Raw genomic sequence first — 26,639 nt, 5'->3', positions numbered from 1 at the left:
GATGTTGGCATATATCAGGGTGTTATATTGAGGGGTGTGGAATATATCAGAGTGTTACATTGAGGGGTGTGGAATATATCAGACTGTTACATTGAGGGGTGTGGAATATATCAGGGTGTTACAGTGAGGGGTGTGGAATATATCAGAGTATTACATTGAGGGGTGCGGAATATATCAGGGTGTTACATTGAGGGTTGTGGAATATATCAGAGTGTTACATTGAGGGGTGTGGAATATATCAGAGTGTTACATTGAGGGGTGTGGAATATATCAGGGTGTTACAATGAGGGGTGTGGAATATATCAGAGTATTACGTTGAGGGATGTGGAATATATCAGGGACTTACATTGAGTGGTGTGGAATATATCAGAATGTTACAGTGAGGTGTGTGGAATATATCAAAGTGTTACAGTGAGGGGTGTGGAATATATCAGGGTGTTACAGTTAAATGTGTGGAATATATCAGGGTGTTACATTGAGGGGTGTGGAATATATCAGGGAGTTACAGTGAGGGGTGTGGAATATATCAGGGTGTTACAGTGAGGGATGTGGAATATAACAGGGTGTTGCATTGAGGGGTGTGAGGGAAATATCAGTGTTACTGTGAGGGAAGTGAAGTTTATCATTGTCCTACAGTAAAGAGTGTGGGGAGTACCAGAGAGTTACAGTGAGGGGCATGGGATATATCTGAGTGTTACAGTGAGGTACGTGCGATTTACCAGAACGCTACAGTGAGGGAATTGGGATAAATCAGAGTATTGCAGCGAAGAGTGTGCAATATATCACATTGCAACATTGAGGGATGTGGGGTTTATCAGAATGTGGCAGTGAGGGATGTTGGAATATATCAGGGTGTTACATTGAGGGGTGTAGGATATATCAGAGTGTTACAATGAGGAGTGTGGAATATATCAGAGAGTTACAGTGAGGGGCATGGGATATATCTGAGTGTTACAGTGAGGTACGTGCGATTTACCAGAACGCTACAGTGAGGGAATTGGGATAAATCAGAGTATTGCAGCGAAGAGTGTGCAATATATCACATTGCAACATTGAGGGATTTGAGGTTTATCAGAATGTGGCAGTGAGGGATGTTGGAATATATCAGGGTGTTACAGTGAGGGGCGTGGCATATATCAGAGTGTTACAATGAGGAGTGTGGAATATATCAGAGTGTTACAGTGAGGGGTGTGGGATATATCAGAGTGTTACAGTGAGGGGTGTGGGATATATCAGAGTGTTACAGTGAGGGGTGTGGAGTATATCAGTGTGTTACAATGAGGAGTGTGGAATATATCAGAGTGTTACAGTGAGGGGTGTGGAATATATCAGAGTGTTACAGTTAGAGGTGTGGAATACATCAGGGTGTTACAGTGTGGAGTGTGGAATATATCAGGGTGTTACATTGAGCGGTGTGCAGTATATCAAGGTGTTACATTGAGGGGTGTGGAATATATCAGAGTGTTACAGTGAGGGGTGTGGAATATATCAGTGTGTTACAGTGACAGATGTGGGATATATCAGTGTGTTACAGTGAGGGTTGTGGGATATATCAGGGAGTTACAGTGTGGGGTGTGGTGTATATCAGAATGTTACAGTGAGGGTTGTGGGATATATCAGAGTGTTACAGTGAGGTGTGTGGGATATATCAGTGTGTTACAGTGAGGGTGTGTGGAATATATCAGAGTGTTACAGTGAGGGGTTTGAGGATATATCAGAATGTTACAGTGAGTGTGTGGGGTATATCAGAGTGTTACAGTTAGGGTTGTGGAATATATCAGGGTGTTACAATGAAGGGTGGGTGGTATTTCATAGAATCATAGAAAACCTCTTATGCAGAAGGAGACCATTCAGCCAATCATATCTGCACCCCCACCTCTGAAAGAGAGCTCTGCCTGGACCCATTCGTCCAGACTTTCGCTGTGTCCCAAAAACACCATCTAATCTTTGGACAGTAAGAAACAATTTAGAATGGCCAATCCGCATGACGTGCACATCTTTGGGTTGTGGGTGGAATCCGGAGCAACCGAGGTAACCCACGCAGAATGTGAAAACTACACAAAGACAACCACCCGAGGTTGGATTGGAACCCAGGCCCCTGGCGATGTGCGGCAATAGTGCAAAACACTGTGCCATCCTGTCAGAGTATTACAGTGAGTGGTGTTTTTTTAAAAAGTGTCACTGTGAGGGGGTGGGGTAGACCAGAGTGACGCAGTGACGTGTGTGGGATATATCAGAGTGTTGCTGTGAGGGTGTGGGGTATATCAGAGTGTTGCAGTTCAGTGTATGAGATGTATTAAAGTAAAACAGTGAGGGTTGTTGCATATATCAGAGTGTTAAAGTATCAGAGTGTTACAATGAGGGATGTGGGCTATAACAGAATGTTACATTGAGTGGTGTGTGACATATCAGAGTGTTAAAATTAGGGGTGTGTGAGATATATCAGTGTTACAGTGAAGGAAGTGGGGTATATCATTGTGCTCCAGTAAAGGGTGTGGGGTATATTATAATGCTACAGTGAGAGGATGGGGATAAATCAGAATATTACAGTGAGGCAGGTGCAATATATCAGATTGCCCCATTGAGGTTGTGGGGTATATCAGAGTGGTACAATGAAGGGTGCAGGATGTATCACAGTGTTACAGTGTGGTGTGTGGGATAGATCAGAGTGTTAGAGTGAGGGGTGCGGGGTGTATCAGAGTGTTCGAGTGAGCAAAATGGGCTGTATCAGTGTTTTACACTGAGGGGTGGGGGTGTGGTGAAAATATTGCTGCTACAATTCACCACTGTATTGTATTATGTTGATGCCCTTGTGGGCTCTGCCTGTGGCTGCGTCCCCTCAGGGGTGGTATATAAATTGCAGCCTGTAGGCGGCACTCACAGGCAGGCACAGGTCTAACTTATTAAAACCACTGTTCACTTCTACCAATCGTCTCGTTTGAATTGATGGTCGCATCAGGGGGTATATCAGAGTGTTACGATGAGGGATGCGAGATGCATCAGAGTGTTACAATGTTGTGTGTGGGCTATAGTGTTAGAGTGAGGAGTGTGGGATGCATCAGAGTGTGACAGTGTGGGGTGTGGGATATATCAGTTGTTTTACAAGGTGGGGTGTGGGCTATATCAGAGTTCCCCAATGAGGGAAGTGCAATATATCAGAATCTAACATGGAGGGTGTGGGATACATCAGATTGTTATAGAGAGGGGTGTGTGCTGTATCAGTGTGTTACATTGAGACGTGTGTACTACATCAGAGTGTTACATTGAGGGGTGGAGGTGTATCATAGTGTTACAGTGAGAGTTGGCATGTATATCAGAGTGTTACCGTGAGGGGTATGGGATAGAACAGAGTATTACCTTGAGGGGTGTGGTTTTTATATGATTATTAAAGTGAGAGATTTGTCATATATCAGTATTACAATGAGAGATGTGGCATATGTCATAGTGTTGCAGTGAGGAGAGTTGGATATATGAGACTTTTACAATGAGTAGTAGGTTGCACATCAAAGTGTAAAAGTGAAGGGTGTGGGATATATCAGAGTGTTAAAGTCAGGATTGTGGGATATACCACAGTGCTACAGTGAGTGATGTGGGATATATCACAGTGCTACAGTGAGTGATGTGGGATATATTACAGGCCAGCAGCACGGTTCAATTCCCGTACCAGCCTCCCCGAACTTGCGCCGGAATGTGGCGACCAGGGGCTTTTCACAGTAACTTCATTTGAAGCCTACTTGTGACAATAAGCAATTTTCGTATATCACAGTGCTACAGTGAGTAATGTGGGATATATCACAGTGCTACAGCGAGTGATGTGGGATAAATTACAGTGCCACAGTGAGTGATGTGGGATATAACACAGTGCTGCAGTGAGTGCTGTGGGATATATCACAGTGCTACAGTGAGTGATGTGGGATATATCAGAGTGTTACACTGAGTGATGTGGGATATATTAGAGTGCTACAGTGAGGGGTGTGGGATATTTCAGAGTGTTACAGTGAGGGGTGTGGGATATATCAGAGTGTTACAGTGAGGGGTGTGGGATATACCAGAGTGTTACAGTGAGTGATGTGGGATTTTTTACAGTGCTACAGTGAGTGATGTGGGATATATCAGAGTGTTACAGTGAGGGGTGTGGATATATTACAGTGCTGCAGTGAGTGATGTGGGATATATCAGAGTGCTACAGTGAGTAATGTGGGATATATCAGAGTGTTACAGTGAGGGGTGGGATATATCAGAGTACTACAGTGAGGGGTGCAGAATATATCAGAGTGTTACAGTGAGGGGTGTGGGGTATATCAGAGTGTTACAGTGAGTAATGTGGGATATTTCAGAGTGTTACAGTGAGGGGTGTGGGGTATATCAGAGTGTTACAGTGAGGGGTGGGATATATCAGAGTGTTACAGTGAGGGGTGTGGAATATATCAGAGTGTTACAGTGAGGGGTGGGATATATCAGAGTATTACAGTGAGGGGTGTGGAATATATCAAAGTGTTACAGTGAGGGGTGTGGGGTATATCAGAGTGTTACAGTGAGGGGTGGGATATATCAGAGTGTTACAGTGAGGGGTGTGGAATATATCAGAGTGTTACAGTGAGGGGTGGGATATATCAGAGTATTACAGTGAGGGCTGTGGAATATATCAAAGTGTTACAGTGAGGGGTGTGGGGTATATCAGAGTGTTACAGTGAGGGGTGTGGGATATAGCAGAGTGTTACAGTGAGTGGTGTGGAATATATCAGAGTGTTACAGTGAGGGGTGTGGGATATAGCAGAGTGTTACAGTGAGGGAATTAGGATATATCAGAGTGTTACAGTGAGGGGTGTGGAATTTTTCAGAGTTACACTGAGGAATGTGTCATATATCAGGATTTTACAGTGAGGGGTGGGCGGTATTTCATTGAATCATAGAAAACCAGTAATGCAGAAGGAGGCCATTCAGCCCATCATGTCTGCACCAACCCTCTGATAGAGCATCCTACCTAGACCCATTTGTCCAGCCTATCGCTATAAAAACACCACCTAATGTGCACATCTTCAGACTGTGGGTGGAAACTAGAGCACCCGGAGGAAACCCATGCAGACACGGGAAGAATATGAAAACTTCATGAAGAAAGCCACCCGAAATAGGAATTGAACCCTGGCGATGTAAGGCCGTATTGCGAAACACTGTTCCACCCTGCCACCCTATCAGAGTGTTACAGTGGGTGGTGGGAGGGATATCAGAGTGTTACAGTAAGAGGGGTTTGGAATGTATCAAAGTGTTGCAATGAGGGGTGTGTTGTGTATCAGAGAATGGGAGTGAGGTGTGTGGGGTATATCAGAATTCGAGTGAGGTGTGTGGGGTATATCAGAGTGTTAAAGTGAGGTGTGTGGGATATATCAGCGTGTTACAGTGAGTGGTGTCGGGTATTTCAGATTGTTACAGTGAGGGGTGTGGGATATATCAGAGTATTACTGTAAGGGGGTGTGGGATATATCAGTGTTACAGTAAGGGGTGTGGGATATATCAGAGTGTTACAGTGAGGGAAGTGGGATATATCAGAGTGTTACAGTGAGGGGTGTGGGATATATCAGAGTGTTACAGTGATGGGTGTGGGATATATCAGAGTGTTACAGTGAGGGGTGTGAGATATATCAGAGTGTTACAGTGAGGGCTGTGGGATATATCAGAGTATTACTGGAAGGGGTGTGGGATATATCAGAGTGTTACAGTGAGGGGTGTGGGGTATTTCAGATTGTTACAGTAAGGGGTGTGGGATCTATCAGAGTATTACTGTAAGGGTGTGTGGGATATATCAGTGTTACAGTAAGGGGTGTGGGATATACCAGAGTGTTACAGTAAGGGGTGTGGGATATATCAGAGTATTACAGTAAGGGGTGTGGGATATATCAGAGTATTACTGTAAGGGGGTGTGGGATATATCAGTATTACAGTAAGGGTTGTGGGATATATCAGAGTGTTACAGTAAGGGGTGTGGGATATATCAGAGTGTTACAGTGAGGGGTGTGGGATATATCAGAGTGTTACAGTAAGGGGTGTGGGATATCATAGATTATCATAGAATTTACAGTGCAGAAGGAGGCCATTCGGCCCATCGGGTCTGCACCGGCTCTTGGAAAGAGCACCCTACCCAAGGTCAACACCGCCACCCTATCCTCATAACCCAGTAACCCCACCCAACACTAAGGGCAATTTTGGACACTAAGGGCAATTTATCATGGCCAATCCACCTAACCTGCACATCTTTGGACTGTGGGAGGAAACCGGAGCACCCGGAGGAAACCCACGCACACACGGGGAGGATGTGCAGACTCCGCACAGACAGTGACCCAAGCCGGAATCGAACCTGGGACCCTGGAGCTGTGAAGCAATTGTGCTATCCACAAGGCTACCGTGCTGCCCCTAAGGGGTGTGGGATATATCAGAGTATTACTGTAAGGGGGTGTGGGATATATCAGTGTTACAGTAAGGGTTGTGGGATATATCAGAGTATTACAGTAAGGGGTGTGGGATATATCAGAGTGTTACAGTCAGGGGTGTGGGATATATCAGAGTGTTACAGTAAGGGGTGTGGGATATATCAGAGTGTTACAGTAAGGGGTGTGGGATATATCAGAGTGTTACAGTAAGGGGTGTGGGATATATCAGAGTGTTACAGTGAGGGGTGTGGGATATAATAGTGTGTTACAGTAAGGGGTGTGGGATATATCAGAGTGTTACAGTAAGGGGTGTGGGATATATCAGAGTGTTACAGTAAGGGGTGTGGGATATATCAAAGTGTTATAGTGAGGGGTGTGGGGTATATCAGAGTGTTACAGTGAGGGGTGGGATATATCAGAGTGTTACAGTGAGGGGTGTGGAATATATCAGAGTGTTACAGTGAGGGGTGGGATATATCAGAGTATTACAGTGAGGGCTGTGGAATATATCAAAGTGTTACAGTGAGGGGTGTGGGGTATATCAGAGTGTTACAGTGAGGGGTGTGGGATATAGCAGAGTGTTACAGTGAGTGGTGTGGAATATATCAGAGTGTTACAGTGAGGGGTGTGGGATATAGCAGAGTGTTACAGTGAGGGAATTAGGATATATCAGAGTGTTACAGTGAGGGGTGTGGAATTTTTCAGAGTTACACTGAGGAATGTGTCATATATCAGGATTTTACAGTGAGGGGTGGGCGGTATTTCATTGAATCATAGAAAACCAGTAATGCAGAAGGAGGCCATTCAGCCCATCATGTCTGCACCAACCCTCTGATAGAGCATCCTACCTAGACCCATTTGTCCAGCCTATCGCTATAAAAACACCACCTAATGTGCACATCTTCAGACTGTGGGTGGAAACTAGAGCACCCGGAGGAAACCCATGCAGACACGGGAAGAATATGAAAACTTCATGAAGAAAGCCACCCGAAATAGGAATTGAACCCTGGCGATGTAAGGCCGTATTGCGAAACACTGTTCCACCCTGCCACCCTATCAGAGTGTTACAGTGGGTGGTGGGAGGGATATCAGAGTGTTACAGTAAGAGGGGTTTGGAATGTATCAAAGTGTTGCAATGAGGGGTGTGTTGTGTATCAGAGAATGGGAGTGAGGTGTGTGGGGTATATCAGAATTCGAGTGAGGTGTGTGGGGTATATCAGAGTGTTAAAGTGAGGTGTGTGGGATATATCAGCGTGTTACAGTGAGTGGTGTCGGGTATTTCAGATTGTTACAGTGAGGGGTGTGGGATATATCAGAGTATTACTGTAAGGGGGTGTGGGATATATCAGTGTTACAGTAAGGGGTGTGGGATATATCAGAGTGTTACAGTGAGGGAAGTGGGATATATCAGAGTGTTACAGTGAGGGGTGTGGGATATATCAGAGTGTTACAGTGATGGGTGTGGGATATATCAGAGTGTTACAGTGAGGGGTGTGAGATATATCAGAGTGTTACAGTGAGGGCTGTGGGATATATCAGAGTATTACTGGAAGGGGTGTGGGATATATCAGAGTGTTACAGTGAGGGGTGTGGGGTATTTCAGATTGTTACAGTAAGGGGTGTGGGATCTATCAGAGTATTACTGTAAGGGTGTGTGGGATATATCAGTGTTACAGTAAGGGGTGTGGGATATACCAGAGTGTTACAGTAAGGGGTGTGGGATATATCAGAGTATTACAGTAAGGGGTGTGGGATATATCAGAGTATTACTGTAAGGGGGTGTGGGATATATCAGTATTACAGTAAGGGTTGTGGGATATATCAGAGTGTTACAGTAAGGGGTGTGGGATATATCAGAGTGTTACAGTGAGGGGTGTGGGATATATCAGAGTGTTACAGTAAGGGGTGTGGGATATCATAGATTATCATAGAATTTACAGTGCAGAAGGAGGCCATTCGGCCCATCGGGTCTGCACCGGCTCTTGGAAAGAGCACCCTACCCAAGGTCAACACCGCCACCCTATCCTCATAACCCAGTAACCCCACCCAACACTAAGGGCAATTTTGGACACTAAGGGCAATTTATCATGGCCAATCCACCTAACCTGCACATCTTTGGACTGTGGGAGGAAACCGGAGCACCCGGAGGAAACCCACGCACACACGGGGAGGATGTGCAGACTCCGCACAGACAGTGACCCAAGCCGGAATCGAACCTGGGACCCTGGAGCTGTGAAGCAATTGTGCTATCCACAAGGCTACCGTGCTGCCCCTAAGGGGTGTGGGATATATCAGAGTATTACTGTAAGGGGGTGTGGGATATATCAGTGTTACAGTAAGGGTTGTGGGATATATCAGAGTATTACAGTAAGGGGTGTGGGATATATCAGAGTGTTACAGTCAGGGGTGTGGGATATATCAGAGTGTTACAGTAAGGGGTGTGGGATATATCAGAGTGTTACAGTAAGGGGTGTGGGATATATCAGAGTGTTACAGTAAGGGGTGTGGGATATATCAGAGTGTTACAGTGAGGGGTGTGGGATATAATAGTGTGTTACAGTAAGGGGTGTGGGATATATCAGAGTGTTACAGTAAGGGGTGTGGGATATATCAGAGTGTTACAGTAAGGGGTGTGGGATATATCAGAGTGTTCCAGTAAGGGGTGTGGGATATATCAGAGTGTTACAGTGAGGGGTGTGGGATATATCAGTGTGTTACAGTAAGGGGTGTGGTATATATCAGAGTGTTACAGTAAGGGGTGTGGGATATATCAGAGTGTTACAGTAAGGGGTGTGGGATATATCAGAGTGTTACAGTGAGGGGTGTGGGATATAATAGTGTGTTACAGTAAGGGGTGTGGGATATATCAGAGTGTTACAGTAAGGGGTGTGGGATATATCAGAGTGTTACAGTAAGGGGTGTGGGATATATCAGAGTGTTCCAGTAAGGGTTGTGGGATATATCAGAGTGTTACAGTAAGGGGTGTGGGATATATCAATGTTACAGTAAGGGGTGTGGGATATATCAGAGTGTTACAGTAAGGGGTGTGGGATATATCAGAGTGTTACAGTAAGGGGTGTGGGATATATCAGAGTGTTACAGTGAGGGGGTGGGATATATCAGTGTGTTACAGTAAGGGGTGTGGGCTATATCAGAGTCTTACAGTAAGGGGTGTGGGATATATCAGAGTGTTACAGTAAGGGGTGTGGGATATATCAGAGTGTTACAGTGAGGGGTGTGGGATATATCAGAGTGTTACAGGAAGGGGTGTGGGATATATCAGAGTGTTACAGTGAGGGGTGTGGGATATATCAGTGTGTTACAGTAAGGGGTGTGGGATATATCAGAGTGTTACAGTAAGGGGTGTGGGATATATCAGAGTGTTACAGTAAAGGGTGTGGGATATATCAGAGTGTTACAGTGAGGGGTGTGGGATATAATAGTGTGTTACAGTAAGGGGTGTGGGATATATCAGAGTGTTACAGTAAGGGGTGTGGGATATATCAGAGTGTTACAGTAAGGGGTGTGGGATATATCAGAGTGTTCCAGTAAGGGGTGTGGGATATATCAGAGTGTTACAGTAAGGGGTGTGGGATATATCAGTGTTACAGTAAGGGGTGTGGGATATATCAGAGTGTTACAGTAAGGGGTGTGGGATATATCAGAGTGTTACAGTAAGGGGTGTGGGATATATCAGAGTGTTACAGTAAGGGGTGTGGGATATATCAGACTGTTACAGTGAGGGGTGTGGGATATATCAGTGTGTTACAGTAAGGGGTGTGGGATATATCAGAGTGTTACAGTAAGGGGTGTGGGATATATCAGAGTGTTACAGTAAGGGGTGTGGGATATATCAGAGTGTTACAGTAAGGGGCGTGGGATATATCAGAGTGTTACAGTGAGGGGTGTGGGATATATCAGTGTGTTACAGTAAGGGGTGTGGGATATATCAGAGTGTTACAGTAAAGGGTGTGGGATATATCAGAGTATTACAGTAAGGGGTGTGGGATATATCAGTGTTACAGTAAGGGGTGTGGGATATATCAGAGTGTTACTGGAAGGGGTGTGGTGTAATCACATTTTTCAGGCTGATGTTTTTCTATTTACCATATACGATGAGTCCTATAATTATTACGAAAAGGGAGATTAAGGCAATGAGGGCGACCAGACCAAGATGTGTCAAAGTTCCTGAGCATCTTCCTCCAGCTGTTTCATGTCTAGTTTGATCTGGAATAGAGAAGTTGAGAATGTTGGGAATCTTGTGAAACTTGACAGAACAGACAATGTTGACATCTCTACATCCGTTCAGGAGATGAACAACAACCACAACACCCATAGTCACAGAATAATACATTGCACAAGAGGATCTTCGGCTCATCGAGTCTGCACCAATGCATGAGGTGCAGCTGACCTGCCTAACTGTCTTATTTGCCAACACTTGGCTCATAGTCTTGAATTTTTTTTTGAATATTTTTATTCAAGTCTTTTTATGCATGTACAGAAAATATCAGAAGAACACATCAACCTGAACAAACCACAAATCTCCAACCTCCCCTGATACCAACACCCCACAACATCTTGCCTTCCCAATTTTTACCCCCTTATCCCCCCCCCCCCCCCCAAACCCCCGCTCCCCTGACCCCTCAGTCCTCCTTGAAGAAATCAATGAACGGTTTCCACCTCCGGGTGAACCCCTCTGCCGACCCCCACAGAGTGAACCTGACCTTCTCCAGCCTCAGGAATTCTGTCAGGCCGTTTACCACACCACTGCCGTCGGCGGCTCCGAATCCCGCCAACACAACAAATCCTTCTCCGGGCTATCAGGGAGGCAAAGACCAATACATCCCCCCGCGCCCCCCCCCCCCCCCACCCCCCCCCCCCCACCCCCCGCCGCGCGACACCCGGATCTTCCAACATCCCAAATACCGCCACCTCTCGTTCCGGGTCCGCCCCGACATAACACCCGAGAATCCCAGGGTCTTGGACACGCCCAGAACATGTGGATGTGATTTGCGGGCCCCCTCCGCGCACCGCACACACCTAACCTCTATCTCCGCAAAGAACCTGCTCACCCTCGCTTCCGTCATGTGGGCCGTCTGTACCACCTTAAACTGGATGAAGCTTAACATCGCACACGATGAGGACATGTTCACCCTCCTCAAGGCCTCCGCCCACATCCCGGCCTGCTTCTCCTCACCCAGCTCCTCCTTCCTCTTGCGCTTAATGTCCTTCACCGGTGCTCCCTCCTTCTGCATCTATTCCTTGGATATATCCAACACCGTCCCCTCCCCTATTTCGTCCTCCAATGGCAACTTATCCTGCAACACCGGAGGCGACAGTCCAGGAAGGATGGCACCTCTCTGTTTACAAAATCCCTCACCTGCCGGTGTCAAAAACCATTCATGGGCAACTCATTCAATTCCTCCAACTCCTCCAGCCCCACAAATTTTCCCCCTATAAATAAGTCCCTGAAATACTCGTTCCCTTCCTGCCGCTACCCCGGACCCTCGCATCCATCCCTGCTGGCACAAACCTATGGTTTGTCACAACTCGGCACCCACAGCGACATACCCTCCAGCCCAAACTTTTGCCTGCACAGGGTCCATGCCCTTAACACCGACACCACCACCAGACTCACGGAGTACCTGGCCGACGAGAACAGAAGAGGTGCCAACAACAGAGTCCTCAAACGCGTTCCCCTGCATGCCTCCCCCTCCACCCTCCCCCAGACCGACCTCTCCTCCACAACTCATTTCCTCACCGTTGCAATATTTGCCACCCAAGAGTAATTGATCAAATTCAGCAATGCCAGCCTCCACCATCCCTCGCCCCCTATCAAAGAACATCTGCCTCACCCACGGTGTCATCCCTGTCCACACAAACCCCCAAATTATCCAATTAATCTTCCTGTCAAACGACTTGGAGACAAAGATAGGGAGGTTCTGGAACACAAACAGAAACCTGGGCAGCACCGTCATTTTCACCGTCTGCACACACCCAGCCAGCGACAGGGACAATACATCCCGCTTCTTAAAGTCCACCTTCATTCCCTCCACCAATCGAGCCAAGTTCAATTTGTATAGCTGGGCCCAGCCTCGTGTCACCTGGATTTCTAAATACCTAAAGCTCGTCCCCACCATCCTGAACGGCAACTCCCCTAATCTCCTTTCCTGCCGTCTGTCATTGATCAGGAACACCTCGATCTTTCCCATGTTCAACGTCTGCCCAGGAAACTGGCCAAATTCCCCCAAAATCTCCATAATCCCTCCAATGCTGCCCACTGGGTCCGAGATACATAACAATAAAGTGACTGCATATCGTGAAATCCGATGCTCGACACTCCACCCCCCCCACCCCCCCCCCCCACACAAACACACACACACACATTCCCTTTCCAATCACTCGACGCCCTAAGTGCCATTGTCAGTGGCTCTACTGCCAAGGCTGAAAGCAATGGGGAGAGCGGTCATCCTTGTCTCGTCCCACAATGCAACCCAAAGTACCCTGAACTCATCCGATTTGTTCAGACACAGGGTGATGGCTGTGACCACTCCCGTGTCGTTCAACTCCACATAGCCCACTCCCTCATCCGCCAACAACCCCCCAGCCAACCTCCACTGTGGCTGATAGGCCTCCTCCTGAACCACCCACAAATCCTCCCAACGTGTGGTCAAAAACCAGAATCGGCGAGGACTCCGAGTCGGCCCTCCCCGCCAGCAGCGCCATGCCCATAACAAACTCATTGATCCGGAAGTACACGTTGTGCACATGGGAGAAGTACGAAAATTCCTTTGCCCTCGGCCTCCCAAACCTCCACGAGTCCAACCTCCGCATGTGCTCCATGAACCCCGTGAACACTCTCGCCACCGCCGACATCCTTGCTGAGTTAGGACTCGACCGATCCAGACGCGGGTCCAGGACCATATTTTCATTAAATAAACTTAGTGTACCCAATTCATTCTTTCCAATTAAGGGGCAACTTTAGCGTGGCCAATCCATCTACTCTGCACATCTTTGGGTTGTGGGGGTGAAACCCACGCAAACACGGGGAGAATGTACAAACTCCTCATGGACAGTGATCCCGAGCTGGGATTGAACCTGGGACCTATCTGCTGCCCTAGGGTCCAGGACCGTATTGAAATACCCTCCCTTAATCAGCCAATGCATATCCAGGTTCAGATTATTCCCTAACACCCACCTCATGAAGTCGACATCGTCCCAATTCAGGAATACACATTGACCAGGACCACCGACATCCCCTCCAGCTTCTCACTGACCATCACATACCTAACCCCCTGAATCAGCCACAATGCTCCCCACCTCAAAAGTCACCTTCTTCTTTACCAACACCACCACCCCCTTGTCTTCATGTCCAGCCCCGAGTTGAACACCTGCCCCACCCATCCCTTCCTCGGCCTCGGCTGATTCCCCAGCTTCAGGTGTGTCTCCAGCAAAAACACAATGTCCGACTTCAGACTCCTCAGATGTGTGAACACACGCGACCGTTTAACCGGCCCATTAAGCCCGCTCACATTCCACATGACCAGCCTGGTCAGAAGGCTCCCCACCTTCCTCCCCTGCTGATCAGCCCTTAGCCTTTTTAAGCTGGCCTCTCCAGGCCAGCCCTTAGATGTCCGCTGCCATCTCTCCCTTCCCAACTACTCCACATCAACCACACCCATGTCAGCAATTTCTCCCCCCCCCCCCCCCCCCCCCGCCCTCCCCCCCCTCACCACCACCAAACAAAACAACAACCCCATCTGCTGCTCCATGCCTTCCTCCTGGCAACTCCCCCGTGCTTCGCTGCCGCTAACTAGTTCACCCAGCCAGCATGGTGGGCCCCGCCCCTGTCCTCTGACTTCCCCTCACACCTCCAGTCCACCCCTCCCCCTCGATCCTCCCAACCTCCAACAAACAGAGAGAAACAAAAGGCACCATCACAGCTCCCCCATTGAAACCCATCCCAAACTGCCTAACCCAATGTGCCCCACATTGAACACAAAGCTCCTCTCCAAAGTTCACTGTCCTCACACTCCTCCCAGTCCATGATCCCTCATAAGGTCCATCGCCTCCTCCGGTGAGTCAAAACAAAATTCCTGTTTTTGGTGTGTCACCCACAAGGGTGTTAAGTAATGGGTTAAGAGACATTGCAATTGGTTGTCTCATTTATGTTAAGTATCCATTAATTGACACTGATATGTAAAGGGGCTTCAGGTGGCCTCTGGCAGGTGATGTATAGTTAGAGTTTTGTGCAAAGGCTGTTGGAATGAAATAAATGTGTGTTTGTGAAAAAGGAACAGAACTTTAGACTCTTCATATCACAGCAACTAAAACGTCTAACAAAGCGGGCAGGGTACAAAACCCCAAACTTCACCCCCTTCTTACAAAGGGAAGCCTTTATTCGGTTGAACCCGGCCCTCCATTTTGCGAGCTCCGCACCCAGGTCCCGGTAAATTCGCAGCTCACTCCCTTCCCAGGTCCATTTCTTGCTCTGCTCGCCCACTTCAGAATTTGCTCCTTGTCCAAAAATCAATAATAATAATCTTTATTAGTGTCACAAGTTGGCTGACATTAACACTGCAATGTAGTTACTGTGAAAAACCCCTAGTTGCCACATACCGGCACCTGTTCGGGTACACAGAGGGAGAATTCAGAATGTCTAAATTACCTAACAGCACGTCGTTCAGGATTTGTGGGAGGAAACCGGAGAACCCGGATGAAACCCACACAGACACAGGGAGAACGTGCAGACGCCCCACAGACAGTGACCCAAGACGGGAATCGAACCTAGAACCCTGTAGCTCTGCAGAAACAGTGCTAGCCACTGTGCTACCGTGCTGCACAAAAATATGGAACGCTTCACGAATTTTTGTGTCTTTGCAGCCTCAACACACTCGGCAGCCCCCCCCTCCCACCTGCGGCCTCCTCCTCAGTGTCCTGTGCGACCGAACCACCTTGATGGACCAGTCAAAGGCCCCCTCCCCCACCAACCTCTCCAGCATGCTCGCTACATACTTGCGGCCTCCGCTCCCTTGGTGCCCTCAGGCATCCCACCCATCCTCAGATTCTGCCTCCTGGAGCGGTTCTCAAGGTCCTCCAATTTCTCTCTCAGCCTTTTCTGGCTGCTCAACACCATCCCCAACTCCGTCTCCAGTGAGGCCTGCCGCTCGTCATGCTCCCCCATTGGCTCCTCCAACTTCTGGATCACCAGGCCCGGAGCCTCCTTCCTCTGCTCCACTCTCTTAATCGCAGCTCTGAGCAGCTCCACCACCTCGGCCAAATCCTCCAAAGCCTCTTTCCTCTGCTGCTGGAATTTATTCTTCAAAAACTCCACCAGCTGCTCTATTGACCACTGGGCGGGTAGCGCTGCCCTCTTGCCCTCCACCATCTTCACCTGTGGCTCCAACTGCTCTCTCTTTCTTGTGGCATTTCTCGTCCACTGACCCAGACACCAGCATCACCAGAGGAGCATTACCTTCTCTGGGCACTCACAGACCTTTCACGCTCAAATACCACACCATTCGGGTGGGGAAGGACTGGAAATCTCCACCTTGAGCGGGTGCCACCAAATGTGCAACCACTCACTCCATGGCCGCCACAGGAAGTGGCCACAGCCTTGAATGTTATGATGTGCCAAGTGCTCATCCTGGAACTTTTTAAAGGATATGAAGCAACCCGCCTCTACCACTCTCCCAGGCATGTTTTCCAGACCATCACCACCCTCTGAGAAAAAACGTTTTTCCTCAAATCCCAGCTAAATCTCCTGCCCCTCACCTTGAATTTGTGTCCCCTTGTAACTGACCCTTCAACTGAGGAAACAGTTGCTCCCTATCCACCCTGTCCAGGCCCCTCAGAATCGAGTACTCCTCGGTCACATTGCCCATTGGTCTTCTCTGTTCCTAGCCTATCCAACCTCTCTTCATAACTTAAATGTTCCATCCCAGGCAACATCCTGGTGAACCACCTCTGCACCTGTTTATAATGCTAATTTCACATCCCAGTGCCCTGTGCAGGAGGGAGCCACATAGGGATATATTGAAGACAGATTGCTGAGAGTTCGATTACACAGGTCAAGTTGAGGAGTGTCTTAAAGTATGAGAGAGAGAGAGAGACAGAGGTGGAGAGGTTAAGGGACGGATTTCCAGAACTCAGCTGAAGGCACGTCTGCCACTGCTGGAGCGATGGGAATCAGGCGCTGCTCGAGTGGCCGGAATTGGAGGAGCGCAGAATTCTCTGAGGGTTGTCGGAGGTTACAGAGATAGGGAGTGTGGTTGGGGCTGGAGGAGGTTCCAGTGATAGGGAGGGATGTAGGGAGTTGGAAGGGGTTACAGAGATAGGGAGGGGTGTAGAGGCTGGAGGAAGTTACAGAGATAGGGGGGTTGAGGGTCTGGAGGAAGTTACAGAGATAAGGGGGTTGTCGGGGCTGGAGGAGGTTAGTTATAGAGAGAGTGAGCAGTGTTGGGGCTGGAGGAGGTTACAGAGATAGGGACGGGTGTAGAGGCTGGAGGAGATTACAGAGATAGGGAGGGATGTAGGGGTTGGAGGAGGTTACAGAGATTAGGAGGGGTGTAGAGGTTTGAGGAGGCTTTGGAAATAGGGAGGGTGTATGTGTTGGAGAGGTCACATAGATAGTGAGGGGTGTAGGGGCTGGAGGAGATTATAGAGGTAGGGAGGGTGTAGGGGCTGGAAGAGGTTACAGAGATAGGGAGGGGTTCATGAGGCTGGTGGAGGTTACAGAGATTGGGAGGAGGTTATAGAACAAAGAGTAAAGAACAATATAGCACAGGAACAGGCCCTTCGGCCCTCCAAGCCTGTACCGGTCATGATACCACCTTTGGCCAAAACCACAGCACTTCCTTGTGCCGTGTCCCTCTATACCCATCCGATCTATGTATTTGTCGAGATGCCTTTTGAACGCCGTTAATGTATCTGCTTCCACAACCTCCCCTGGCAACACGTTCCAGGTACTCACCACCCTCTCTGTAAAAAAAACCAGCTTCGCACATCGCCCCTAAACTTTGCACCATGGACCTTAAATCTATGCCCTCTAGTGACTGATCCCTCCACCCGAGGAAAGGATGCCTGCCCAACCACTCAATCCATGCCTCTCATGATCTTGTTGAGCTCTATCAGGTCGCCCCTCAACCTTTGTCATTCCAATGAAAAGAGTCTGAGTCTATTCAGCCTCTACGCATAGCTAACACCCTCCTGACCAGGCAACAGCCTAGTAAATCTCCTCTGCACGCTCTCCACAGACTCCATATCTTTCTGGTAGTGTGGTGACCAAAATTGCACGCAATGTTCCAAGTGTGGCCTCACCAATGTTCGATACAACTGCAGCATGACTTGCCAGGTTTTATACTTGATGCCCCATCCAATGAAGGCAAGCATCCATCCCGTATGTTTTCATGACTACCTTGTCCACTTGTATTGCACTTTCAAAGTTCTATGGACCTGCATGCCCAGATATCCCTGACTTTCTACATTCCTAAAAGTTTTGCCATTTACTGTATATTTCTCCTCTATGTAAGACCTACCAAAATGCATTACCTCACATTTGTCTGGATTAAACTCCATTTGCCATTTCTCTGCCCAAGTCCCCAACCTATCTATGTCCTGCTGTAATCTCTGCCAATCCTCAATACTATCTGCCACGTCACCAATCTTGGTGTCATCTGTGAACAGCTACATTTTCCTCAAAATCGTTTATGCATACTGCAAACAATAGAGACCCTAGCACAGATCCCTGTGGAACACTTTAGACACAACCCTCCATTCAGAAAATTACCCTTCTGCTGCTGTCCTCTGCCTTCTATGACTGAGCCTGTTCTGTATCCATCTCACCACCTCACCTCTGATCCTGTGTAACTTCACCATTTGTACCAGTCTGCTATAAGGCATCTTGTCAAAGGTTTTACTGAAACAACATCCACCACCTTCACATCATCAATCATCTTTGTCACCTCCTCAAAAAACTTTATCAAGTTAGTGAGACACGTCCTCCCCTTCCCAAAACCATGCCGTCTATCACTAATGAGTCCATTTGTTTCCAAATGGGTATAAATCCTGTCCCTGAGAATTCTCTCCAATAATTGATACATTACCGACGTGAGGCTCACCGGCCGTTAGTTTCTAGATTATCCCTGCTACCTTTCTTAAACAGAGGTACCACATTAGCTATTCTCCAGTCCTCTGGGATCTCACCTGTAGTCAATGAGGATACAAAGATGCCAGCCAAGGCCCCAGCAATTTCCTCCCTTGCTTCCCTCAGTATTCTGGGGTAAATCCCATCCGGCCCAGGAGAATTACCTACCTTAATATCTTTTAAAACACCCAAAACCACCTCCTTTTAGATGTTAACACGATCCAGACTGTCCACACACCCTACCCAAGAACCATCTTCCACAAAGTCCCTTTCTTTGGTGAACACTGATGCAAAGTACTCATTTAGTACCTCACCCATTTGCTCTGGCTCAACACATAAATTCCCCCCACTCTCCTTAAGTGGTCGAATCCTTTCCCTGACCACCCTCTTGCTTTTTACATATTAATAAAAATGCTTGGAATTCATCTTAATCCTACTTACCAAGGACTTTTCATGACCCCTCCTAGCCCTCCTAATTTCCCACTTCAGTACCTTCCTACTTTCTTTGCACTCCTCAAAGGTTTCGGCTGTCCCTGCCCTTCTAGACTGTACAAAAGCTTCCTTTTTCGTGAAAAAAAAAATTTAGAGTACCAATTAATTTTTTCCAATTAAGGGGCAGTTTAGCATGGTCAATCCACCTAGCCTGCACATCTTTGGGTTGTGGGGGCAAAACCACGCAAACACGGGGAGAATATGCAAACTCCACACGGACAGTGACCCAGAGCTGGGATCGAACCTGAGACCTCGGTGCCGTGAGGCAGCAGTGCTAACCTTTGCACCACCGTTCTGCCTCCTTTTTCTTTTTGACAAGGTTCACAATATCCCTCGTTGTCCAAGGCACCCTAAACTTCCCATACTTATCCTTCGTTCTCTCAGGAACGTGACTTTCCTGAATCCTGATCAACTGTTGCTTGAAAGACTCCCACATGTCCGATGTTGATTTACTTTCCAACAGCCGCGCCCAATCCAAATTCTTCAATTCCTGTCTAATGTTATCGTTATTTGCCTTTCCCTAGTTTAGCACCTTAATGCGAGGGTTACCCTCATCCCTGTCATAAAGTGCTCTAAAACCTATGGAATTGTGGTCACTACTCCCAAAATGTTCCCCTACTGAAACCTCAACCACCTGTCCAGGCTCATTCCCCAATACCAGCCTAGTACTGCCCCTTCCCGAGTTGGACTATCTACATATTGCATCAAGAAGGCTTCCTGGATACACCTTACAAACTCTGTCCCATCCAAGCCCCTAGCACTAAGTGGTCCCATAAATATAGGGGAAGTTAAAATCCCTGACCACAACAACACTGTCACTTTTGCACCTATCCAAATTCTCTCTACCTATTGTCATAATATACACCAGTATATCATGATGCAGATACACACACACTGATGGTCACACAGCAAGACCAATCAACACACACAACACCGCAGCCAATCACCAGTTAGAGCACACTCACTATAAAGACAGGGGGCATCAGAGTTCCCGGGATGCAGCCTCCTACAAGGACAGAGCTTACAGCTTACAGCACAGATCTTCACCATGTGCTGAGTGCATAGACTGGTTCGGACAGGCATATGCCTTTAGTTTAATCTAACATCGTGTTAACCCACAGTGAAAGTATGTTCAACAGTTTCTAACTCAATAAAATAGTGTTGTACTATTTTAAGTGTTGGTGGCCTGTATGTGTTCCACGGATCCAGAGCACCCAACACCTATCAGCTCCTCGAACTCTCGCTGGCAGTTGGGGGGTCTGTAATAAATTTCCAACCTTCCTGAGCTCTACCCAGATTGCCTCATTGTGTGAGTCCTCCGAGGTGACCTCCCACAATACGGCTATAATATTCTCCTTAACCAGTAATGCCTCCCCTACCCCTTTTACATCCCCCTCTCTCTCTCCCGAGGCATCTACATCCTCCATTGTTCAGCTGCCGATCCTGCCTTCCTTTAACCATGTTTCATGATAACATCACAGATCCAAGGACTAATAAGGGCTCTAAGTTCATCTGCCTTACCTGCTATACTTTTGGCGTTGAAACAAATACACTTCAATCCACTGCATTTGAACAAACAGGATGATGTTGTTCTCTTATTTTTGTTCTCTATTCCCCCTTCAGTGATTACACCTTCTAAGTTAACACTCTGGTTCCCAACCCATTGCCATATGAGTTTAAATCCTCCCGAGTGAATTTAGCTAACCTCCCAGCCAGGATATTGGCGCCCCTTCAGTTTAGATGCTGTCCTTCTTGTACAGGTCCCACCTGCGCCGGAAACGATCCCAGTGGTCCAGAAATCTGAAACCCTCCCTCCTACACCACCAGTTTAGCCGCACATTTAGCTGCATTAACCTCCTATTTCTAGACTCACTGGCACATGCACAGGAGTGATCCTGTGATTACAACCCTAGAGGCCCTGCTTTTTAGCTGACTACCTAACTCCGTAAACTCCTTCTGCAGGACCTCATCACTCTTCCTGCCTATGTCGTTACTGATGCATACTACAACCTCTGGCTCTTCACCCTCCCCATTCAGGATGTCCTGTGTTCATTCAGAGACATCCTTGACCCTGGCACCAGGGAGGCAACATACCATCCTGGAGGCTCTTTCACGTCCACAGAAGCGCCTATCAGTGCCTCCGACTATAGAGTTCCCTATAAGTATCAGAGAGTTTTAAAAATATATGTTATTGAAGTTTTTCACTTATGACAAACAAATCTATTAAATATATCATTCAATTAAACAATTGCATCAATCATAACAGACGTTATAAATAAATTATTCTATTGTAGTAGACAAATCCGATATGTGATCACACTTTACCCTTGTGCTAAAGCATACCATAAGTGTAGTGTATTTACATCGCTGTAACCAGTGTGGTAAAGGTACAGTGAGAGATTCCCAGTTGTAACCTGAGGCAATGTATATGATTTCAGTCTAGCTCCGCAGGAAGAAGGAGATGAGGGGCGGGATTCTCCATTGGCCACGCCGAAATCGAGAAACGCGATTGGGTGGAGAATAGGTTCCAACGCCAAAATTGCGGCAGGTGCCGATTTGACGCCCAATCACAATTCTCCGGCACCCCCTCGACAACGGTGTCAGTGTGTTCCGGAATGCACGTACAGTAAACACCGTTTACATACCATTAGCGGGCCTGACCCGGTATTTTCCGGGGCCTCCGCGATTCTCCACCTCCGATGGGCCGAGTTGCCGACGGCCAAGTTCACTTGTGCTTTTAAAAATGGTGAAACCGGCATTGTGGCTGATGAGGGAGAGAGAGAGGAGGTAGGACATAGAGAGGAAAGACTGTGGGCTGCCGGGCCGGACACTGGCCGGGCTGGCTGGGATGAGAGGGACGGGGTGAACTCCCCGTGGATCTAGGGCGGTATCCAGTCCCGGAGCGCCATTACTGCCGCCTGCAAGGCAGCTATCTTGCTGCACACCCACTGACCACCCACCTTGGACCCTGGTCTGCAGAGTGACACTGACCATATGGGTGTCCCCACCCTCCCGCACTCTGCCACACCGCCACCCCTCACCCACCCAGCCGCTACCCGCCGACCACCAACGATCCACCCAGGGCAATACCAACTGTAGCCCCTACAGGGCATCGGGCGGGGGCTGCGGAGCATACCCCTGCCAAGGGCAGTGCCAGCCAATGGTACCGCTGGCATCAAGGACATGTGCAAGGGCCAGAGCCCCCATGGTGCCGTCCGGCGATGGGGCCAGGGGTGCGGGGATTGGGGGTGGGGGGGAGGAGGGATATTGGTGGGCGGATCCCTTAGTGCCAACAGGGGCCACCATGTGGCCCGCTGAACTTGGTTGGGCAAGGAGATACGCAGCATTCTAACATGTCAACCTTTCACCTCCTGCAGATAATGGATATTGGAATTCAACCAGCAATGGTGGCCTTCCTCCTAGTCGCCAAAGCCCTGGGGGATGCACTGAGGTTGTACGAGCTGGAGCTGCTCGAGGAGCAGGAAGCTGCAGCAGCGGAGCCTGCCCCAGAGGAAGAGGAGGCAGTCGCTGAGGATGGAGAGCTGGCCGCCCAACAAGCCGAAGAGGAGGAGGTGCCAAGGAAGCGCCGCATGAAGCCTCGCGTGTTCTCTCAGCGCCTGTCATTCGAGGACCTGCCGGACCGGATATGCAATCAAAGACTCTGGCTGTGCAAAGAGACAGTGCGACATATCTGCCAAATGATGGCACACCTGGCACCACGGGGGTAAGGGGGAGGACACCCGCACCCGGCGGCTATCAAGATGACAATCGCCCTGAACTTCTACGCCAGGGTTCCTTCCAGGCTCGGAGTGGGTGGCTGTCCGGTATCTCACAGACCTCGGTGCACAGGTGCATCCGTGACATCACAGAGGCCCTATATGCCCAGGCGGATCAATAGAGCCATTTCAATATCGACTGAGCCCATCAGGATGCCCGGGTTTGCCGCCATCAACAGGATGCCCTGGGTCTAGGAGGTGATCAACGGGATGCATGTCCCCCTCCGTGCACCTGCAGATGACAAGCTGCTCTACACAAACCGAAAGGGGTACCACTCAAAGAACAAAGAACAAAGAAAGGTACAGCACAGGAACAGGCCCTTTGACCCTCCAAGACTGCACCGACCATGCTGCCCATCTAAACTAAAATCTTCTACATTTCCGGTGTCCGTATCCCTCTATTCCCATCCTATTCATGTATTTGTCAAGATGCCCCTTAAATGTCACTATCGCCCCTGCTTCCACCACCTCCTCCGGCAGCAAGTTCCAGGCACCCACTACCCTCTGTGTAAAAAACTTGCCTCGTACATCTCCTCTAAACCTTGCCCCTCGCACCTTAAACCTATGCCCCCTAGTAATTTACCCCTCTACCCTGGGAAAAAGTCTGTGACTATCCACTCTATCTATGCCCTTCATAATTTTGTAGACCTCTATCAGGTCGCCCCTCAATCCCCTTCGTTCCAGTGAGAACAAACCAGGTTTATTCAATCTCTCCTCATAGCTAATCCCCTCCATAGCGGGCAGCATCCTGGTAAAACTCTTCTGCACTCTCTCTAAAGCCTCCACGTCCTTCTGCTAGTGCGGCAACCAGAATTGAACACTATACTCCAAGTGTGGCCTAAATAAGGTTCTGTACAGCTGCAACATGACTTGCCAATTTTTACACTCAATGCCCCAGTCAATGAAGGCAAGCATGCCGTATGCCTTCTTGACTACCTTCTCCACCTGTGTTGCCCCTTTCACTGACCTGTGGACCTGTCCACCTAGATCTCTCTGACTTTCAATACTCTTGAGGGTTCTCCCATTCACTGTATATTCCCTACCTGTATTAGACCTTCCAAAATTCATTACCTCACATTTGTCCGGATCAACCTCCATCTGCCATCTCACCGCCCAAGTCTCCAAATGATCTAAATCCTGCTGTATCCTCTGACAGTTCTCATCGCTATCCGCAATTCCACCAACCTTTGTGTCGTCCGCAAACTTACTAATCAGACCAGTTACATTTTCCTCCAAATCATTTATATATACTACGAACAGCAAAGGTCCCAGCACTGATCCCTGCGGAACACCACTCGTCACAGCCCTCCAATCAGAAAAGCACCCTTCCATTGCTACTCTCTGCCTTCTATGACCTAGTCAGTTCTGTATCCATCTTGCCAGCTCACCTCTGATCCCATGTGACTTCACCTTTTGTACCAGTCTGCCACCTTGTCAAAGGCCATACTGAAGTCCATATAGACAACATCCACTGCCCTATCTGCATCAATCATCTTTGTGATCTCCTCAAAAAACGTTATCAAGTTAGTGAGACACAACCTCCCCTTCACAAAACCGTGCTGCCTCTTGCTAATACGACCACTTGCTTCCAAATGGGAGTAGATCCTGTCTCGAAGAATTCTCTCCAGTAATTTCCCTACCACTGACATAAGGCTCATTGGCCTGTAGTTCCCTTGTTTATCCTTGCTACCCTTCTTAAACAAAGGAACAACATTGGCTATTCTCCAGTCCTCAGGGACATCACCTGAAGACAGTGAGGATCCAAAGATTTCTGTCAAGGCCTCAGCAATTTCCTCTCCAGCCTCCTTCAGTATTCTGGAGTAGATCCCATCAGGCCCTGGGGACTTATCCACCAATATTTTTCAAGACACCCAACACCTCGTCTTTTTTGATCTCAATCTGACCGAGGCTATCTACACACCCTTCTCCAGACTCAACAGCAACCAATTCCTTCTCTTTGGTGAATACTGATGCAAAGTATTCATTTAGTACCACGCCCATTTCCTCTGGCTCCACACATAGATTCCCTCCCCTGTCCTTCAGTGGGCCAACCCTTTCCCTGGCTACCCTTTTGCTTTTTATGTACGTGTAAAAAGCCTTGGGACTTTCCTTCACCCTATTTGCCAATGACTTTTCGAGACCCATTTTAGCCCTCCTGACTCCTTGCTTAAGTTCCTTCCTACTTTCCTTATATTCCACACAGGCTTTGTCTGTTCCCAGCCTTCTAGCCCTGACAAATGCCTCCTTTTTCTTTTTGACGAGGCCTACAATATCACTCGTCATCCAACGTTCCCGAAAATTGCCGTATTTATCCTTCTTCCACACAGGAACATGCCGGTCCTGAATTCCTTTCAACTGACACTTGAAAGCATCCCACATGTCAGATGTTGATTTACCTCAAACATTCCCCACCCCAATCTATGTTCTTCAGTTCCCACCTAATATTGTTATAATTAGCCTTCTGCCAATGTAGCACATTCACCCGAGGACCACTCTTATCCTTGTCCACCAGCACTTTAAAACTTACTGAATTGTGGTCACTGTTCCCAAAATGCTCGCCAACTGAAACTTCTACCACCTGGCCGGGCTCATTCCCCAATACCAGATCCAGTACAGCCCCTTCCCTAGTTGGACTGTCTACATATTGTTTTAAGAAGCCCTCCTGGACACTCCTTACAAACTCTGCTCCGTCCAAGCCCCTGGCACTAAGTGAGTCCCAGTCAATATTGGGGAAGTATAGATGAACGTGCAGCTGATATGTAACCGACAGCTGCGCATCATTCAGCTCTGCGCCCGAGACCCGGGCAGTGTCATCCTGGCACACTCGATGCTTCCTGACATCTTTGAGACCCCCCCTAGCTGGGGGATTGGTTCCTGGGTGAAGGGCAATTGCTGTGGCCATGGCTGCCTATCCGGATGACACAGACCGACGCAGAGACCCTTTACGACAATGCCCATAGAGCATCATGATCGAGCGGTGCTTCGGCATCCTGAAGATGCGGTTCAGGTGCCTGGAGCACTCTGGAAGGGCCCTCCAGTATGACGCGGAGAAGGTCGCCCGCATCGTGGCGGCCTTCTGCATCCTCCATAACCTCGTGCAGCAAAGGGGTGATGTGCTGGAGGAGGAGGATGAACGCCAGGCCTTGTCCTACGAGGAGGATACGGGTGAGGGGGAGGATGGGCAGGACATGGGGCCCAGGCGGGCACGGGAGTCCGCACGACGTGTGTGCCAGGGCCAACACGAACGGAATGCTCTGATCGCCTCCAGGTTCACGGACAGGACAGTGGGGGAGTGGCCAGGGGCACGGACACTGCATCCCACCCCCACAACCCCCTCCCGGCCACGTCCCCACCTGCAACTCCCTCCGTGATACATACCTGCCTCACTCTGGGATGCGGGCTCTGGGTTGGCAGTAACAGTGGGTCGGGTTCATGGGATGGAGGATGATGAAAATCCACCATGAGCTCTGGTGCTCCACATCGTCTGACAATTCCTGACTCCTGCCCACGGTAGCACTTTCCACCGTCCACCTGGGTGATCCCTGCATGGGAGCTGACCATTCCATCACACGGTCCCATCGATTCCCTGGGGTGATGGTAGTGGGCACGGTCGGTTGGGTGTGGAGGGATGATGTGGCGAGCCATATGGTCCGCCCATTCCCCCCCCCCCCCCCCCCCCCCCCCACCTCCTCTGGCCAGCCTACACCTCACATTAATCAGACAGTGCACCGAAGCAGTTTGTAACAGTGGTAACAGGTAAACAAATATTTACAAGTTTATGCCCCAGCCCCTATAACTAAA

The 26,639-nt window shown here is 48.6% G+C and overlaps 1 protein-coding gene across 1 annotated transcript in view; it reads right to left on the bottom strand.

The window, feature by feature from the left end:
• Positions 1 to 26,639, bottom strand: part of LOC140392371 (CD209 antigen-like protein C) — a 208,921-nt gene that overhangs the window by 157,755 nt on the left and 24,527 nt on the right. The window contains exon 4 of the mRNA XM_072477667.1: positions 10,533 to 10,652. Coding sequence (XP_072333768.1) covers positions 10,533 to 10,652 — 120 coding nt within the window. The remainder of the gene's footprint in view (positions 1 to 10,532; positions 10,653 to 26,639) is intronic.

The sequence above is a fragment of the Scyliorhinus torazame genome, chromosome 16 (assembly GCF_047496885.1).
Source record: "Scyliorhinus torazame isolate Kashiwa2021f chromosome 16, sScyTor2.1, whole genome shotgun sequence".
Taxonomy (NCBI): domain Eukaryota; kingdom Metazoa; phylum Chordata; class Chondrichthyes; order Carcharhiniformes; family Scyliorhinidae; genus Scyliorhinus; species Scyliorhinus torazame.
This window is presented reverse-complemented; position numbering and strand designations above follow the sequence as displayed.